This window comes from Ictidomys tridecemlineatus, chromosome 3 (assembly GCF_052094955.1).
Source record: "Ictidomys tridecemlineatus isolate mIctTri1 chromosome 3, mIctTri1.hap1, whole genome shotgun sequence".
Taxonomy (NCBI): Eukaryota; Metazoa; Chordata; class Mammalia; order Rodentia; family Sciuridae; genus Ictidomys; species Ictidomys tridecemlineatus.
This window is the reverse complement of record NC_135479.1, coordinates 158,641,755-158,662,379: the sequence shown is the minus strand read 5'-3', so window position 1 is coordinate 158,662,379 and position 20,625 is coordinate 158,641,755. Positions and strand designations below refer to the sequence as shown.

At 36.8% G+C, this 20,625-nt stretch overlaps 1 protein-coding gene across 7 annotated transcripts in view; it reads right to left on the bottom strand.

Annotated features, from left to right (window-relative positions):
- Nucleotides 1-1,140: 1,140 nt before the first annotated feature.
- The window catches only part of Cd47 (CD47 molecule), a 45,265-nt gene continuing 25,780 nt past the window's right edge, over nt 1,141-20,625 (bottom strand). The window contains exons 4-12 of one of the 7 annotated variants that reach the window (XR_005726928.2): nt 14,511-14,618; nt 13,278-13,370; nt 12,208-12,300; nt 10,771-10,863; nt 8,768-8,814; nt 5,250-5,281; nt 3,873-3,897; nt 3,195-3,227; nt 1,141-1,382 (exon numbers count right to left, since the gene is read on the bottom strand). Coding sequence is in view for 4 of the 7 variants with exons in the window: in XM_013363033.4 (XP_013218487.1) it covers nt 1,378-1,382; nt 3,195-3,227; nt 3,873-3,897; nt 5,250-5,281; nt 10,771-10,863; nt 12,208-12,300; nt 13,278-13,370; nt 14,511-14,618 (482 nt within the window). In the remaining 3 variants the exon portion in view is untranslated. Of the gene's footprint in view, nt 1,383-3,194; nt 3,228-3,872; nt 3,898-4,425; nt 4,508-5,249; nt 5,282-8,767; nt 8,815-10,770; nt 10,864-12,207; nt 12,301-13,277; nt 13,371-14,510; nt 14,619-20,625 lie in introns of all 7 variants that reach the window. The other 6 variants (XR_002485105.3, XM_013363033.4, XR_002485106.3 and 3 more) reach the window with 6 other exon arrangements.

Below are 20,625 nucleotides of genomic sequence, written 5' to 3'. Positions count from 1 at the left end.
AAAAGCACAAAGTCAGCACGGGCTCTCCTGTAGGTACGGCACTTCTGTCCCTACAGAAGCAGCAGGAGCCTACCTTATACATGTGCACATACAAACACACATCCACAAACGAGGTAAAAAACGAGTGCTAAGAATCTAAAAGTACTCCAGGCGATCACACTGTCAGAACGTTATTTTTTTTCTTCTAACTGGGGTAGGAAATGTGGTTCTGTTTTACTTTTCAATCTCAGGGGAGGGGGAGCAGGAGGCAGGACTACAGGAGGAAGCGGATGAGTGGTTATCATGCAACAGAGACACAACAGGAGGAGCGCCCCCCTCGAGGGCTGGCCCACGGCCTGATGGAGACACACAGAAGGTTGCCATGCAGGAGACTCATAGTTCAGATTTCAGTCTTGCTTTTGTCATGCCTCCAATCAGAAAATAAGTGAAGAAACACCGTAGAGTTTTGCCTTCAAACCAGAGGAAGGGAATACACATGTTACAACCATAGCTATTTTTGCCGAAAAGTGTGAACACAGTGCTCTGAAAACAAGTCTGGCTCCTTTCTGCAACTGATGCTACTGCGTCACTGGACCACGTTCAGAGAGGAGAATCGGTGCTACATCCTGTCCAGCAGAAGCGAGTAACAGGAGGGCAAAGAAGGGTCCCAAGGGTTGTGTGAATTAAAGAAAAACACATCCGTCAATAAAAGCAACCCACATCTGGGAAGTATCTGTTACACTGTAGGCTGAAGGGACACTGTGCGAATGGCAACCCCCAAGAATGAAGGTCCCTATATCCAGTGACGTCATAGCACAGGTAAGTGGCATACAAGATGTTCCCAACCAAATTCCTGTCTCCACTTAATAAGTCACTATTCCCGACCCAGAAGTGGCAGACACCTTATTCAGCTAACAGCCTAACTGCCATGGATGCTGGGAACCTGAGTTTACTAAGCTTGGATAGAAGCCACTGATTTTCACAGATGTTACTGGGTGACCATCAGGTTAGTGTTAGGTCATTCTCACCCTGAACCAATTTAAACCCAGAGTCGAGAGGCCCGAGGATATGGAAAGTATCATCCTTGGAAGTTGCTCCCTCTACTTTTGTCCCCAATTAAATAGAAATAACAGAAAATTGGATCTCAACCGGGCACACGACACAGATCAGAATTCTTTTATTAACTAAATTACAGTTGTTTTGAATAAAAACTGTGATAATAATCATTTACGGGTCAATGACTTATTTTCTCTTACAGATGAGTACCAGTTACTTTTCTTATTTTTTTTTTTTCTTCTTCTTCCCAAGAGTGAATCATCAAGGCCGGGGTCTTTAAATACAAGTGTACTCCTTCAGGTTCCATGACTCTCCAAACCAGAGTCCTTCACTTCACTTCAGTTACTCTGGAAAATTGAAACACGAACATATCGTCACTGCTCATGTCTATTTCCTGTGCATTAAGAAGTTGATGCATTTTTTAAAATTCGGAACTGTTTTAGATACACATTATCTTCAAAATAAAGAAAATACTTCCACAAAGGCCTTAGACAGAAGCCAGGCAAATCATTGACCTTTTCAGTTTTGGTAAGTAAAATGCAGGCAATGCCAAATGAAAATACAAATCAATAGTCTGATAATCTCCGTTTGTTGGTTGAGTTAAAGAAGCCAAAATATTGATATTTCAAAGAAAAGAATACTAATCCTAGAATAATATTCCATTACATTCACTTTAAATCTACACAATTTGTCTAATGTAAGTGAAATAAACATGATAGGTGTAGGTAGGAGGAATACCCTAGGCAGGGACCTCTTCCCTGAAGGGTAGGTATGCTAGGTGCATCAATCAGGCCGGTGTCAGCAGACAGAACCTGCCAGACAGACATCCAGAAAACAAACTCTGACCAGCTAATATTAACAAAATTAAGCGCATTTCAAAGGCCATCGTAGATTTCATCTGCTATGAACGAACAAAAATTCAAGGCAAAAGTTATATCTTAAGGGAAAGTTCACAAAGAAAGATGCCACTCAAGGATCTTATACTGGTTTTCTGAAAATGAGAAAAGTTTAGTTTCTTCCTACAGAATGACACCACAGTAGGAGAGAACAAAGGAGCTGAGAAGCCAGAATTTAAGCATGAATAAAGATGCCATAATTCCAGATACGGATCTTTTCAAATGTCTTTTAATTTCTTCCTACTAACTATAATTGTTTTAGGAGCTAGGGACTTGCATAACAAAACCTGATTTAAAGGCTGTGGCACAAACCTACAGAAATGGGATCATTCAGTGGCTCCTGGGTGAACAGAAGCCTAAACATTGTTTTAAATTTGGTTCAACAATGACTGGAGTGTTTGAATCTTATGCAAAAGTTTATTGTAACCAGGGGAACAAACCCTCCTGTGTTAAATGCTGTGCTGTTTAGAGGTGAGCGGGCAGGTCATAGGCTTTTGAAACTGTAAAGCAAATCACTGACATAATCAGGGAATGATTGCAAATATCGAAGAAGTGAAGACGTTTTTGAAAATAAGGAAAAAATATAAACACAGTTACTAAATGCCAGTGAACCTGAAAATTACAGCATGTGCAGGGAAAACCCAAATGAACGCTAGCAGCACTTGATGTTTCAGATTTGGTTATCTTTAAAATTTAACAAATCCAGGTCTTTGAAGTATTCCATGAAGATTAGAGGTTATTAGTCTAGAGTTCCAAAAATAGAAGTGAAAGTGGGAGTGACTAAACATTGTTCTTTGCCTTTCTCTGTAACCCTCTACCAAAAGGTCAGAACCAGCTCCTGCTTGGAAAAATAGAGATATTAAGACCCCATGGTTGAGATGCCACAAAATCACCAACATAAGCATAAAAGAGACTCTGTCAAAAATGATAAAGATTTGTACCAGATTATGTCTGTGCCTTATAAAAAGCATTTTTAAAGTTAGATACCAGGTGCTGAATCTGAAACATGTCTTACAAAAAGGGGCGATTTCACTTTGCTCAGAGCCATGTGACTGTGGACTCTGATTCTTGAGGCCCTACAACTCTTATGTTTAAGTTTTTTAGCAAAACAGATTTAAGTTTTATCCATCAAGAAAGGTGGACTTTTATGATTTGACAGTGTCTCTTTTATTTAAGAAAGTCATATTTTCAAGAAGTATTTTTATTTCTTTTCAATATCCACATTTCAATCAATCTATAATTACAGGAATACTTTATACTTACCATCATTCATCATTCCTTTTGATTCTTTAAACGCTAAGGGTTAGTAACAAGCCAAAGAGGCAGTTAGTAAGGATCCACAATTAGAAATCATTTCAAAACAAACATGCAGCAACAGCATGCCAACTATTCTACAATTACACAGCCAAATGAACTTTAAGACTATCATTTTTATTGCAAAGCATTTCTGTGGTTCACACCTACAGTATCCACTAGGGAAACAGATTCAGTTGGGAATACAGTTTCAGATCTACATAGACAACAAAATATTCTGGTCTGGTCTCACTACATAGTGATGACCTGCATTTTTCTGAAGTTTACAAATTAGAAATTGGGAATAAGATTCTCCTCTAAGGGGATGCCATGACACTTTTCATTTTGGCCCCACATAAAAGGGGAATGGTGCTCTTGCCCAAATACCACTTGGCTAAGGTAAACCAACTCCCTGAGGGACAAAGTATGATCCTTTTTTTCCCAGAGGTGAGAATATTACAAAAGCAATACTCCTGATTCTTAATGAATAAGCAAAGAAAAAGAGGTCAATGCAAGGGAAAAACCAAACCAAACCAAACCCTAGACCCTTCTCAAGAAATAGATGGGCATTCTAACTTTTTCGAGGGCCATTTCAAATTATGATCTGATAATAGATCAAGAATATACAAGTTTGTAATAACTACATACCATTAAGTGGTTCCTCTACAGCTTTCTGGAAAATATTTAAAATATATTTACATAAAAATATAATTTGTTTCATGTCCTTATATACTAAAACTTATATATTTTAACATTAAATTATACATTAAACAGTGAATCCTTTCATCTAAAACCAAAATAAGGCAGTAAGGGCTGAAGCAAAGCTTGCCAAGTTGAGCTGGTAGTTTGGTAATAATTGTTTTATTCTCTTAATATGCTTTTCCTATGCAGAATTTCCTACCACACTCACCTTACTCAGTTCAGAAAATCCTAACTTCTCACAAAAATATTGAAGTGCAAGTATGTACACAGCAATAGCAGAACAAATAATATAGTTAAGCAAGAGAAGGGAGCAAATCAGAATCATTTTCAAGTTGGACAAAATGAACTCAGCAATGGGAGAAAGAAAACTGTTAGGATTTAAAGGTACAGCGGTTGGGTTTATTATTAAGAGGCACTTTAGAAACCGCTGGCTGCTTGTGACCGGGTAGCTATGGCAGTGATCTTTTTAGAATAAACAGGCGAGGTGAAACAAACACACCTTGAGCGAGCCTGCCCCTTTGGCTGCCTGTGGAGGCTCCTCAGACTCAGGAGCACTTCCTGCCACAGACAGGAGACTCTCTCTGGAATTCCAAGTAGATCCATCATCAGTCTTTATAGGAAGCTGAGTATAATATAGTCCTTTCTAGATCTTATTTCCATAAAAGAGCTCTTGGGTCTGTCATTGTGATGAGTCTATATTTATCAAGATAGTTTTCTCCTTATTCATCCCCTCCTAAATTTGTTCCCCTTTTTTTTTTTGGAATTTTCTCAGAGAGCTTATTAAAATATGCAAAGTACGGTGAACCTGCAGTACAGTTTTCAGGAAGAAAAATGTTTATAAAATGGTGTGGGGTAGATAGTAACTCAGATTTTTCAGCAATATTTACATTCATTTTATAAATTATAATTTTAATGATGTCAATTTAATATAAATTTCTCTTCCTCATTAAGCCTGAAACTATCATTTTGTGTATTTACATCAAATGGATCCAATAGGTGAGGTAATATATTGGAATCAGCTTCCTTCTGATGGAAGAGATAATAACCATTATTCCTACTCATAAACTTTCCAATTCTGGGTATGAGAAGTCAGTACAATTTTATGAAATAATTTATTCCACCCCATTAATACTTAAATGAGCAAACATAAGTTTTAAAATAGAATTGGACCCATTCACACAAAGGTCATGAAGCGACTTCAACATTTTCTTAATTTGATGTTACGTGAAACAGAGAGCAAAATAGTTCAATATTCCAATTATCACTCCTCAGTCTAACCCATCAAGAGATCATTCCCAATTCATTTAATAAACTTTAACTTACCCTAGGAGCTTGTATAGTCCTCTGATTAGAAGCTGATATAAATAAAAAAATAAAAATATTAATTTAATAAACGAAACAAATTAAGGCAATGCAATGTTTATTTTTTAAGATAAAATGTTCAGGGCTAAAACTAGAAGGTGCCAGAGACTCCAATGAAGGAGTTCCAGCTTTGATAGTCTATTCAAAAATACAGAATATTCTTGATTATAGGCATTGAGAGAAGAAAATGAAGCGTTGACCCACCTATATCGGATAATAGACACACATGGTTTCTCATTTGTGCATGCCATCTCGTCCCCCAAATCAGCCACTTGCTACACTTCTTGGTGGAAAAATGCTGTCATCCATCATCCCTACCATGGGCTCGCCATCTCTTCCTATTCCACCCAGCCAGGACATGTCAGAGTGAGGCAATGACTGGTGTCCCCTCTACTCCACGTTCCTTGGCTCCTTGCTCTCATTCCCCGTAGCCCAATCTTCCCACCTCCTTCAAAACCTTGTCAGCTTTCAAAGCTTCAAATGGCTAAGAAAATAAACATTCAGACCCCTCTATGCTTAAAAATTTATGCTAGGCAGCTAGATGCAGCCACACTCTAGCCCTCCCCTATATAACTCCTTCTTAGCTTTTGAGTTGCCCTCTTCACAGTTTCCTACTGGAGAATTAATAAAGATGAAGGAATACAAGGCAGGAAGAAAAGGACAAAAGGGAAAGGAGGTACTCTAGCTGGGTAGGGGAGAGAGAGGACTGCCTTTAAAAACCAAAGAGGATGCCCAAGAGCAGCTAAGTCCTTCATACCAAGTACGGTCCCACAGTTTCAAAATGTCAGCCAGCAACATGGCCGGGTCATCCAGGAGGAGGGTTTTCCTACTGTATTATATATTCTCTTACTGTTCTTTCTTTCTTTCTTGATAGAATTTCTCATTTCTCTCTCAGTTTAAGAAATTCTGATTTCTCACAAAAAAATATTAAACATAGAAGTAGCAACACAATGAATCATACCATTAAACAAGAGATGGGAGCAAAACAGAATCATTTTCAAGCCAGGTGAACTCAGCTCAGAAATGCAGAGAAAATGTGTTGGGACTGACAGGACTCCACTGTGACCTGGACTGGATGATGGCTCTGGACTTGCTCATCTGCAGACAGGCAGCCCCAGGACAGCTTTCCTGCTCCATGCTATTTATCTCCTACCACCCCTCAGCCCAAACCTATCAAGCTTCTACAGCTGATGGGAAATGGGGTGGGTTCTGACCCCAGGTCAGCCAATCTGGAGGCTAGCTGACAAGGCTCACTCAAATAGGAAAATAGTACCTGACTGGCCAGGTAAGATTCTCACTCCCCCTGGAATCCAAAGGGCAAAGAGAAGAAAAGACCAGAAAACTGGTGATGGGAAGGGAAAATGGAAAAGAAACAAAGTAAATGAGAACTCAAAGCTTAGAGTGATAGGTAAGAAAAGCTATCATTGGGAAGACGTGATTAGGATAAAAAAATGGGGACACAATGGAGAGGCTGAGCTACCTGGCTAACAGGTGAAGGGCCAAAGGCAGAGGAACTCAGGAACTATAACTGACAGAAAAGATACCAACTAACTCTTATGCTAAGGGGGGAGTGATGAACCAGTAAGAGGAAAGGTGCTGGAGCTGTCCAGCTGCCGAATTGCACACTCCCCCACCCTGTGAGGCCTATTATCTGTCTCCACTCTGGACATGCTCTGCTAGTGTGACATGTGGGTCGACACTGCCCTCCCTCACTGTGGCAACACTTGAGGAGTGGTTCGTTCCTTGTGTTGAATGAAATGGTTTTGATACATTCCATTTAGTAGCTTCCCAAATAAATAAGCAGAATTTCATAATTTTGTTGGGGATATCAGGAGAGTGACATGAATAGACAGCTTACTTCAACTAAACCTTGCCTTATTTCTAAGGTTTTTGTTTGTTTGTTTGTTTGTTTTTGGTGCTGGGGATTGAATCCAGGGTTTTTTCCCACTGAGACACATCCCCAGACCTTTATTTATTTATTTATTTATTTATTTTATATTAAGACAGGGTCTTACTAAGTTGCATAGAGCCTTGCTAAGTTGATGAGGCTGGCCTCAAACTTGCAATCCTCCTGCCTCAGCTTCCTGAGCTGCTGGGATTACAGGCATATGCCAATATACCCGGCTTACATCTAAGTTTTATAAAGGACAATAGAACTGAACAGCTATCTAAATTTTTGATTGGTAACAAACATGAGGGGGTGGTCAGAGACAATATTTTAGAGTTCTATTTTTGAGCTCATTAGAATTAGTATTAAGAATAGCTAAGTACTCCCCCCACCATTACGTTTAAAGAATAGTCTAAAATTCTAATTCCCATGAGCAAGAAATGTCACATTTGTCTAGACCATTCTGAAAATAAAAATCTATGAATAACAGTGATTCAAAAGGACAGCAATCAGTGGTGATACCTCTAAGAGTATAAAACTAAACAATGCAGGTCTTAACTTCACCTGAGTTAATACTGTCCAGTGGGGCTACAACACATGAGCCAAAAGAATGATCATGTCTAATCTGCATGAGCCCAGGCCAATTTTTTTTTTTTAATTAAAAGCCTTAAACATTCTATCTGGGCTGACTTGATTAATTCTTCTGCATTAATTGTTATCTAAAACACCTGATCATTTGACATAAACATACTTCCATGTTTCAAATTTTTCAGAAACACTTTTTATAGTGATACCACAAACAGTTCTCCTCAACAATGGCAAGAAAATACATCTGAATATATAAACAAACAAAAATATCTATTGACTGACAGATATTTTGCTTCTGTCTCATTCTAAAATATCTGAGATGTGTGGTAAATATATTTCTGACTTTAATGAGGCTAATTGTTCAAACATATTAAACTAAGTGGTAATGGCTTTAAAAACAAACAAATGCTTTTACCTTTACACATAATAGACATAAGCATCCATTACACTAACAAGCTCAACTTTAGTGAGTTTAGCTGGTTCCTTTTAATCTTTTCATATTATTGTTCACAGTGTCTTATCTCACTTTATAAAACTAAAATATCTTCAATAATAAGAAAAAATGCAATAAAAAAGAAGGACTTAGTGAAAGTCAAAGTCCTATTCTTCAAAATAACAAAGCTATAAAATTTACATTTGTGAATAATGAAAAATGAAAAAAATTAAAATTCTCACTTTTAACTCACTCTTAGAGGGTTTTTTTTTTTTTTAATGATCTGGGGCTTTTATTACATTTAAATCAAGATGCATTCATTTCTAAAACAGTGCATCTGCAATGAGTAAAAGTTATTTTTGAAATATTTACAATTTTTACTTCCTGATACCAATTTGCAACATTGGTATCTTTTTAATCTTTTCATATTATTGTTCACAGTGTCTTATCTCACTTTATAAAACTAAAATATATAATGTTACATATATTCAGATTTAAACAGATTTATATAAGCAAAACACATTAATCTTCCTAGTCTACCACATTATCCAAAAAGCAACTTTCCTGTACCTTTTCTCTTCTTGCCTTTCAACTGACCGAAGGTCTCTCTCTGCACTCTGGCGTCAAACAAGTTGATTTGAAAAGTTAATTTAGGATATTCTCAAAATATCAACAAAATTGAACTAAATTCTTAAAATCAATATAGTATATTTATACAATAAAGTATGATAAAGAAAAGTAACCTGGGGTCCTTCTAGGGACTTTCATTTTAATTTAGAATAGTGACATTTTTAATGATTGTGGTTTCACAGGCTTCTTAGGGATGTAAGCAATGGAAAGGGCGGGAGAGCAAGGCCAAAAGGTGGCAGCTAAGCAGTGTCCACTAAGCTTGAGGCAGCATCTCCAGACCTGATGGCAACTCTGCCAAACGCCTGCCAGAGACGGAAGGCAAGGGGAAGCAAGGCAACAAAAGGGGGCAATACAGATAGTGAGGGAAAAGCAAGAACACGGAGCCGAGAGTCAGTCAGTGATACCTGGGAGTACTGCAGGTTGCATGCTGCATGAGGCAACGAAATCAACAGGGCCACTCCTTAAGAATCAGACACATGGTGACTGGAAGACTTAACCAGGGTAGACTGGCATCACCAATAAGACATTCACCATAGCAACCACGCAAATGCCAGTCTGCTTTAGGTGTCTTTCTTATTTATTTATTTAGAGGTTGGGGGTCTTTTTAAGTTGCCCAGGCTGGCCTCAAACTTACAATCCTATCTTAGCCTCCTAAATAGCTGGGATTACAGGTGTGCACCACCATACCTGGCCTTTTAAATGTTTTGTGTTTTATAAACTTATGTGGCATGAAATTGGGAAATTTCATTGAGGTACAACTAAGACTCAAGAACAAATAAACTAAAATAGGTAGATTTTGATAATGCATTTTAGTTGTTTATCTAATAAGCATTAATTAAAGGGATCAGACAATATATAACAGAACCAAATTAATTATAGGTCATCAGAAGCTGAAATTCAGAAAGAAAGGTAAATTTTTTTAAAAAGTATTATGCAAGCTATATGGGAAGCTTCTCGACTCTATCAATTCAAGTTCTGTATTAATTTTAAAACAAACAGTAAATTTCACCTATTGAAAAGCAGAAATACTGACTTTTCTACACTATTAATTTGCAACTATTGATTCTTTTGATAGGTGGTGAAGAGTTTGCTTTACTTTATAAATAAAAATCAGATTTTTCTAAAAACTGGAAGCTGCTACAAACCAGCAGCTTGAAGGCAACATCACTAGCTTAGATAAAAAAAATCCTAGTTTTAGACACCATTAAAAGCGAATGAGCACTTCTCTCTCTCTCTCTTTCTTTCTCTGTGAGTGTGTGTGTGTGTGTGTGTGTGTGTGTGTGTGTATGTTTAAAATAAGAATGTATGCAGAAACCTGTTGTTTGAAAACTGGCAGATTAAATACCAAGGTTAGAAAAAAATTGAAGCTGATTCCATATACATATTATGAATTTATTTTAAGAGTGGTAAAATCCTAAGTTTAAAAACTTACTGCTTTTATCATATTGGTTTTTACCAAAAATATTTTAAATGTGTGCATTGGAGGTCATCACATTATTAAATATGAAAGTAAAAGACTTTGATTTTCAGTTCCTGACACATTAGGGGAGTCCCTGTGTACACACAGTGCACAAAAATGGCAAGTGACATACAGGTTTCTGCAAAAGAGCTAAATCACAGGAATAATGAACCATTAAAAATCCTGTTCTATTAATTAAAATGGATCCTTCAGAGATCTCTCCCTTTACTTAGGACACACACACACACACACAAAAATCTATACATTCTAATACAGAGAGAAAGCCATTTTCTTTTAAAGTAGTTCACAATCCAAACTTTTCATTAATTCATATGACTTCCACCCTCTTGAATGAGCCTCATTTTAACTGTATTTTCTCATTTTGGAGTTATCAATACATTTCTGGAAGAACCAACTAAAAGCATTTTTCAAGGTATATATCTGAAATTATTGACATAAGCTAATAAAAATAGGACTAACTTACCCACAAATTTCATATAAACTAGTCCAAGTAATTCTGCTAGAGCTATGATACCCAAACCTGAAATCAGAAGAGGGCCATGCACTGGTATACACGCTGTAAAAACAAATGAAAATTTCTATTAGAAATGCCTATAGAATAACTGAATTTTAAAAAGAAATCAACAAGAACTACTAATGTCAAATTTTAGGAGAGTAATTCTTGTTCTAATAATCAATAGAAATTATCTACATATATACAGAATAAAATTATTTTCATTATTATCAACTCGGTCACTGAAATAACTCCAAATTATAATAAGAAAAGCCCTCTTTTACACAACACACATCTTATCATATGAAGACTAATGTAAAATAGCATGTAAAGTCTAAGACTTCAGTCAACTAGAGCCTGGTTATTTTAAAAGTTCTTCCATAATTATAGGCATAAAAGTTTGTCTGCTGAAACAATCAGCCCATAAGCCACATATAGCCAACATTCATAGCAATGAAAAAATATTTTTTCCTCCAGTATTTCCTTGGAGGAAAAAATAGGAGTTAAAAAAGAAATATTCACAATACCAAATATTGGCAAATATGTGGAGAAACAGTAAGTCTTTTTCATTGGTTATGAGAGTGTAAAATGGTGAGTTGAGCAGTTTATTAAAAAATTAACCATATCTTAACATATAATCCAGAAATTGCACTCCTTGGTATTTACCCCAATGGAGTTGAATTATGCCCACACAAAAACATGCATATGGATATTTGTAGTAGCTTTATTCATAGTCCCCCAAAATGGAATGCAACCCAGATGTTCTTTCACACATAAACAATGGTATATCCACACAACGGACTAGTAGTTAGTGTTAAAAAGAAATAAGCTCTCAAGCTATGAAAAGACATGAAGGGAATGTAAATTCATGTTTCTAAGTTAAAGCAGCCCATATGAAAAGGCTATATACTATATGATTCCAACTCTAAGACATTCTAGAAAATGCAAAACTATAGAGATAGTAACAAAGTCAGTGTCGCCAGGGATTTGCAGGGAGAGAGAGATGAACAAATGGAGCACAAGGGATTTTTAGAGCACTGAAAATATTCTGTATGACACTACATTGGGGGATGCATGTCATTACACATTTGTAATAGCCATAGAATGTGCAACACCAAGAGTGATCCGCAATGTGAGCTATGAACTTTGGGTGATAATGATGTGTCAACATTGGTTCATCAGCTGTAACCAACATGCCACTCTAGTATGGGACGTGGAGGGAAACTGTGACTGTGTGGAGCATGTGAAAGGGGCAGGAAGTACCCAGAAACCCTATGGCACTTTCCACTCAATTTTTCTGTGGATCTAAAAACTGCTCTAAAAAAAAAAAAAAGAAGAAAGAAAGAAAGAAGAGCTCTGTTCAAGAAAAATTCAAACTGGGAATACAGGAGAATGAGACGTACTTACCCATGATACAGAGACATAGTCCAACCACAGCGAGCACATAGCCCAACACCTGAGTGATCAATATGGCAATGGTGAAGGAGGTCATCCCAAAAGCTAGAGGAAGGAAAGGGATAGAGAGAAGTGCATTGAGGATACCAATGAAGCAATCACTCCTGCCTGCCTCTGGTGAAACCAAGAGCAACATCCTATGCCCAACGACTGACTGCACTTGTTAGATGGTGGACTCTTTTCCAGAGCCTAACTTCCACACAAGTCAGCTCCAGACCCACATGTTCAGCAGACATTTACTGTCACAGGAGTCTGAGCAGGACTGGTGGTTTTTACCCTAAATCCTAGATCAATCTTGCTTTGACCACACTTGTACGCTTTTATCCATAAATGGCTATCTGGCATGGCTTCTTCACACGCACAGAAATTGCTCTAGTGGAGCGAACCACTATGCAAACATGACTGCAAGCATCGTGACCTCTATCTTGTGCATCTTGACCTGTGGTTTTATAGTGAATGGATGCATTTACTATGTACAGTGAGCCAGAGAGAGGCTCTAAGGTCCAGTGTTAAATGTGACTCCTTAATTATAACCAAAATAGGTTAGCAATTTGCTTTTAAAATGCAGAGAGAACAATGCTGATTATAGTTGTGCCATGGTTTGCCTGTAAGTAAAATGAACATGTTTCTACCATTTGCAATTTATAACTTCATCTTGTAGAATTAGTCTTTTTAATGTATAGGATTAGCAAATAAAGAGTGTGTTGAACACCTACTTATAACTATAAAAATCTGAAATCAGAATATGCAGATAATCATTAAAAACTATGCAGCATAATTTAAATTATAAAACCAGCATCAAATAATACAAAAATCAGTATTCACAAAATAATTAACTGCCTTAATGATCTAATATAGTCTTATAACAATCTGTGCAGGGAAATCACTAAGAATGTAATGGAAGTTCTTTTAATAAACCACTTCAATTGAACTGTTAAAAAATATAAGAAAAATTTCACCAAAAGTACTGTTTTTTAATGAAAAAAGGAGACAAAAATCATACTGTAAGAACAAATACCTACCTGTCATAAACACATTGTACTGAAGTAATATTAATATCCCTGTAGAAATTACGATGAAACCAAGTCCTGAAGCATTCTTTACTGAATATTCTCCTGTTAATAAATAAAAAACATTTAAAATATTCTCATATATACTTCCTAGTCTTCACATGTTAAAGTACTTAATTTTATTAAATATTTTAACCTCAATAATACTCTTACAAACTGAAATGTTTTCCCCAAAATTCATTTAAATGAGTAATTTTTTGAGATAAAGAATATAAATCTCACCCTGCAAAATCCTTGAATTGGCTCTATCTCCTCCTCAGCTATCTAACAGACTTCCAATGATAAATTCTGTAGTCATCTCTTGTCATTCCCTTCCTTTGCTATTTTCCATCTGTCCCAAAGTCAAATCCACTGCTCTTTCAGGCTGTTTTCTGAACTTATCTCCTTCTCCCCATGCCCTCAGTACCTCTGTAAGTAAATACAGGTGCTGATTTATGTTTTTAAACATCACACCTACACTACCATCTCCTGTAGAAACCACAATAGTGTGCTGAAGCCACCACGTGGAGTCCCAGCCTGGTCTCTGCTTTTCTTCATGTGCTCCCTGCCCTTCTTTCCCACTCCCACTCCCATCCCCCCACACACAACTGCCACTTTAGACAGACATGGTTCCCACGTTCTTTCCCACTTCTACATCTTGGTCAATACAAGATGGTGGCCCTGAAGCTATTTCCACTTTCCAATCCCTAGAACCTGTGAATATCCCCTTACATGGCAAAATTAAAAGCCAGTTCCATTATATGGCCAAACATACAATTAAGTTAAGGAACTTGAAGGAGCTTATCTTGAATTATACCAGTGGGCCCGGATTCCAATGACAAGTGTCCTTGATAGAGTGAGACAGAGGGCAGTTTGCCACAGACACAGAGCAGAAGACAGAAGAGAAAGAGGAACTGCAAACATGAGGGAAGAAACAAGGAATGCCAAGCACTGCCAGCAAATGCAGAAGCTAGAAGAGGCAGGAAATGGACTCTCCCCTAGAGCCTGGGGAGGGAATGCGGCCCCCGTGACACCCTGACTTACAGCCAGACTTACGGCCTCCAGAGTGGTGAGAGAACTTCTACTGTTTGAAGCCACTCTGTTTGCCATAATCTGCTACCACAGCACTAGGAAACCTATATACCCTGACCCCCATGTTCCCCTTCTATCGACCCTGCATTTCCTCATAGCAACTGTACATCTTACCTGGGACAAAGAGAATGGCTCCAACAATGACAATTGTAGTGAGCAGTAGTCCAGCAATAAGTAAAAGGATGATTTTCTTATTTGTACAGTTGGATTTATATTTAAGTGCTGAAAAAACGAAACAGAATTTAATCAACAAACTCAATCACATGCGAAGCCATTTCTGTAACCTATAAGGCGCAGATTAAAACTGATAACTCACTGTAACTGAAGAACCTCTGAGCAACAACTCCTTTAAGTCACCTCGCATCTTTTCAAAAGCCAATGGATAATTAGGGTAATGGCAGTATACATGTGGATGCTTAATACACAGGTGACACTTTATTCCCTACACTTTAAAAGAATGAAGTTACATACGCCAACTTCCTCAACTGAGGCATCATTAACTTTGGGGGCTAGTAAGTTTTTGTGTGGGGGATGCTTTGTGCATTATAGAATGTTATACAGAATCCCTGGACTCTATATTATGAGATGCTAGTAACAGTCCCCTAGTTATGTCAATCAAAATGTGTTTAGACATTGTCAATGTCCCTTGATGAGCAAAATCACCCCAGATGGACAACACAACACTGATACACATATGCTGACGGGACATAAATGGCTAATTAGCAATATTGAGAAAAAGAGAACTAAGTTCCACCTTACATAAAATTAGTAAAACATCTGGAAATATGGACCCATCATTCTGAAAAACAGGATAGAATAAACACTGAACAAATAACACCCTTGCAAAATCCTGATGGAAAAAAAATGTTTAAAATCTTTAATTATTTTAATAAAAATAAACTACAAAGACTCAATGGAATTTATCATATATATTATTGTTTCTAATGCTAGGTTTATTGTCAAGTATCCAGTACCTTCCCTGAAACAACAATGTAATGAATAACCCTAATAGTATTTCCTTTTAATCTCTATTGACCTTTTTATGTATGTGTTAACATTGAAATTAACTTTTCACCAAGCAATTGTTAAAGGTAACCTAAAATCAGACTGAGTAGCAGAGAGCAACAGGATATGTGACTGAAATTTTGCTGTGTGTCATACACATAGATTGGTGTGTCAATAATCAATGGGTAACTGTTGCAAAGGGGAAAATACTTTAAATGTTGTATTTTGCATGTAATTTTCCTCCACCAAAATGATGAATAGATGAAACATGGTAAAATTAACAATAATAATAATCATGAAAAAATCTATGTTTAAGGTATACTGCAGGTACCTGAAGAGTTTTTTGAATCTCTACCTACCCACACTTTAGATTAGAACCCCAAGTCTATTCTGTTTAGGGGGAGACAGAACCTAAGCAGACACCATTTGTCAAGCTGAGTAACAAATCCACATGAATCAGAAAAGAGAAATCACAGTAATATTTAGAAAGCATCATGTGGCAAGTTCCCCAAATCTTTATTTGACTTGTTATTCCCACCCAGCCCTAGAAGGCACATGACTACTACTCAATCACAACCTTGCCTCCTTATCAAGCTCAGTTCTCACAGCTTCTCTGTCTTCTAGGCTCAAATACCAGGTAGAATAAAATTGAGTGCACAGGTCACAAAAGGCACAGACACAGAAAAAGAGATTTTCTCTAGATATGTGTCATGCTTTCCATTTGAATCCCATGCATATTGTTATCTAAACAGAGCTTCAAAGTTCTGCAAAGGGTTATAAAATAGAAGCTGCTTCAAATGTCCTCTATAATCAAACAGTCATAAGAAGCTCTTGCAGATTAATTTGTTAAAAGAGCCACTAAGCAACAAGCATTTAAGACTTGACTTTGTAGGATAATTTCATGCAAAAAGGCTGACTTCTGTCATTCTTAAAATAAGATTTTGAACGTCACATAGAATTCAATACCTTCAGGCTTAGGAGAAAAATAATACCAACAAAACTCAAACCACAAAATACTCTTGTTAGTGTTTTATCATAAGATGGCCTTTTCCTTTTGAGCAGAAGTACACTGCACATTGGTGGTAGCTTTAATTCCTGTTGATTGGTTCAATTACTAATCATTTTCAAGGCTACCTTAAACTTTTCTCCAATAAAAGCAGCCGTTTCCAAAAAATATATTACTGCAGTCTACTTAAGTAACCACAGGCCATGAAAGAATGTCCCCATATTTCTTCAATGGCCCTTTATAAAGAGTGCCTTCTGGCTCCTTTTCTTTGCTCACAATGACCACATTTTAGCAGGTCCCACAGTAACTGTGCGGAAGATATCTTGCCGTTAGCACAGTGGTCAGTTTCTCAGCTACACTGAGATGCTATAAAACCCAACAATCTTCAGGCCCTCTTATTAGTGATCTTTTCCAGTCCTTTAATAAGTAGATATACCCTTATTTATAAAATGTATCAAAACATTAGATGTGACAAAGAAAATAAATTCAAGTGATTCCCCAAACACTTAGCATTAAGAGAAAAATAATTTAATGTATTCTTAACAGCAGGCTTTTATCAAACTTTCTGGTATGATTTTCTGGCTGCTTAGCAAGACAATCTATGTCATTTAAAAAATCTGCATGCTTTTAAAGATTTCCCTCAGCTAAAACTACTGAGCTCAATACATAAAATGAAATACATGAGAAGTGATAATCCTGTGTACATTTTTAACAAAAACTTACAACCTAGGCTCTGCCTGATACAGGGTTACCAAATACTAGAGGAAATAATATAATATTTTAACCAACAAATGAGAAATTCTAAAATTTTCCTTTTTCTACTTCAAAATAGATGTTGCTTAATTTCAATATAATTCCAGAGCATATGTGAAATAAAATAGTTAAATCCAGCAGGCTATTTCTCGAAAAAATGTTAGGTTGGCACATTCACTTTTTCTTTTTCTTTTTTTTTTAAATATTTTTTTAGTTATAGGTGGATGCAATACTTTCATTTTATTTTTTTGTTTTTATGTGGTTCTGGGGATCAAACCCAGTGCCTCACTCATGCTAGGCAAGCGCTCTGCCACTGAACCACAACCCCAGCCCCTCATTCACTTTTTCTACAAATGTTGACTATGTACCTACAATGTACCAGGCCCTTTTATTAGTCCAAATCAGGGAACAAGTGGATTACATTATTAAACAAGAACTTATTGAGCACTATCAACCCATGGGACAATCACTATTCTACTCACTGACAGTGTACATAAAAACAACCACAAGGCAGGCCTCAAGGCCCTCAGATTCTAATGGGTGAGAGTGTGTTTGGGGATGTAAATGACCGGGGCTTTGTTCTCATGTCTTCTTCCCAGTTAAATAAAAGGTGAAGGTCTCCTCTAGTCTAAGAAAGTTCCTTTAGGCATTAAATCCTTCACTTTCACTCGGATGAAGCAAGTCCCTCTAGACATTTAAAGACAGTGCTAATGTAAGGAATTGAAGAGATTTTCATGTCTCTTTGTGAGTGATAGGGAGCACATCTAAGATATAATGCAGGCTGAGGCTGGCAAAATCTAGTATAATTACCAAGTCAATTGGAGATAAAATTAAATCTATCATGTTACGTTTTCATGATACTCTAAAGACTGAATTGATGCACTCATATTGGTCCAAAAAAAGTACAGTCTACCTAACAAGATATAAAAATCCAAGAAGCCATGCATGCTCAAAGATGTGACATTTAGTGTCCAGCCAAGTGATCGGTGAGTAAGCAGAGACACAAAAGCTTACCAGTGTGATAAAATCCATATCAGATGAAGAATAAATCATAAAGGGAGACAAGTGTTTGATTTAATTATTATACAGTTTCTGATACTCCAGGAAAGTACCTTAGAATCCTTTCGGTATCTGTTGAGTTATAAACCAATACTGTCTTCAGTGTAGGATAAAGTACATCTAATAACTTTTAAAATCAGATTACAATTTCAATTTTTTTTAATTATTTAAATTTGAATTATTATTTTAAAAATATTTAACACATTCATGTAGAAGGCTTTGTGAAACTGGTGCTAGAGAAAAATGGATTGCCATTTATAAATTGGTGACTTGCCAGAAGGCAAACAAAATAATTTTATTATAAACTCCATATACTGTCCAGCTTGCTCTGGTGAAGCAATTCTGTCAAACTGAATACTGACTGAACACCACATTCCCCTTCTATGGGACCCAGAGATAAAAGAGCTCAGGCTTTGTGCAGAAAGTACTTTGAGTGTAAACGAAGGGGATGTGCTATAGACAAATCTCCTTCTCCTGGTTCTAAATGTGCCCTGGTTTTGTGGAAAGATTCACAGTTTCAGAGTATATGCAGGAAGCTGGGATGAAATGGTTAGGAAAAGGTCAAGAAAACTGCAACTATACGTCTAAAACAATGAAATGTTAAACTATAGTTGTGTTCAGTTGCTCCTACAATAAAATCAGTGCATAAGCAAGACTTAATTACAGAGATGATTGTAATTTGGACAGGACCAAGGAAAAACACTGTGAGTTCAAGATTTTTGAATAGAACTCACATCAAACTTCATTATTAAGTCCTGTTATTAGAGGACAGCAATCAGGTTACAGAATAATTCTTTATAACCTATTGGAAATTTTTACCTTCTTGCATAGATATTTTCAGTACACTTCAATACATGTCCTCACCTCCCTAGAATGATCTTTTCTAACCAATGGAGAAATTTCCTGCTCTATTATTTCTCTTAAATGTGCCCTCATGGCCTAAATGCTTTCATTAGTAAACTAGTCCTCAAGTCTGGACTTGAAGACTTAGTAGGATCTCAAGGCTGCTGTGTGGGAGTATTTTTTCCTTGAATATCCCTACGATTATTTCCATAGGTACATCTACCTAAATACCTCTGAGGCAGTAGCCAAAATCCTTGTGGAATAATCTTGAGGAAGGGTGAGAAAATTAGAAAAGAAAATGGACGATGTCTAGGAAATAAGATTTGAACTACAGCAGTCCTCACCATGAATGGTTCTGATGTGAATGAATTCCAGTTACCATCATTTAGTTAAAAAACACAAGTCCCCCAAAATATAGTTCTAATTTTAATTACCACAATATGTTAACCAAGTAACTAGATAAAGTACAGACTTCACTGCTATCTCTTCAGTCCACAAGTCCCTCCATAAATAGCAGATGTCCATTGTGATCAGTCACGTCACTTTTTTTGAAGACTGGTTGCTGACTGGTCACTGGTCACTGCCCATCTGTTCTTCATTCAGTTCAAGTGTATACTTGTACTATTTTCTGGTCTCCCAATGATAAACCCACATGCTACTTTATAATGGATTATCAAAAGAGAAAACTGAGCACGAAGGAAGGAAGAAAGAGCAAAGAAATGAAAAATCAGGATGCTAGATTTGAATTTCAATTGGGCCATCAGTGGAAAAGTAGAAGAAGAAAACAGTGGATTATGGGAATGGGGACACTCAAGATGTGGCCAGAGCAACTCAGTGAAGGAAAATCACTGGCAAGAATGAGGAAGGTGAGGAGGACGGACAAAAGAGCAAGAAGATGTCCTGGAGGAAGAGACTCTGGCAAAAGCAAAAACAAGAACCATGTCACACTGAAGGGACTGCCAGATATATTTCATGACTTTGAAACTACACAGAACTCAATTTTGAAACCCAGATCCAAATGGGAGGCTGACAATTCACCAAGGCACAGAAAAGATGTGTGTTCTGTATTCAGTTACACAAAAAGAATACAAGAGTTGTTCAAACGGTGCTTAACAAAACATTTCAATCCTCGAAGTTCTTAATATATCATGTGCTAAATATTAATTTGACTTTTGTTCCATTTTCCAATGCAGTTGTTACTGATAATACAAACACTTTTAATGCTTTGAAAAAAGATTTTTAAGGCCATTATATAGTAGTGATTTTCCCATTCTTTATTAAGATTTCTATGCAGAATTTCAGCTTACATGGTTGTGTTTATAGTTTCACAGATCTGTGTAAAGCAAAGACACACTATACATGACAAAAGTTCAAGGAATAGGAAAAAAAAAAAGAAGCAGACAGGCCTACTTCAAAGACTTTCAAAATGCCAGCCAGTTCTTTGAATACAGTGGCACCTCAATCCTGGAGGAACTAGAGGACTAGGTGGGCAGTCCTAGCAATCATACATCAACCAGCTAAATGATGGAAAGAAGCTGTTCTGAGATCAAAGACTAAGGAAGA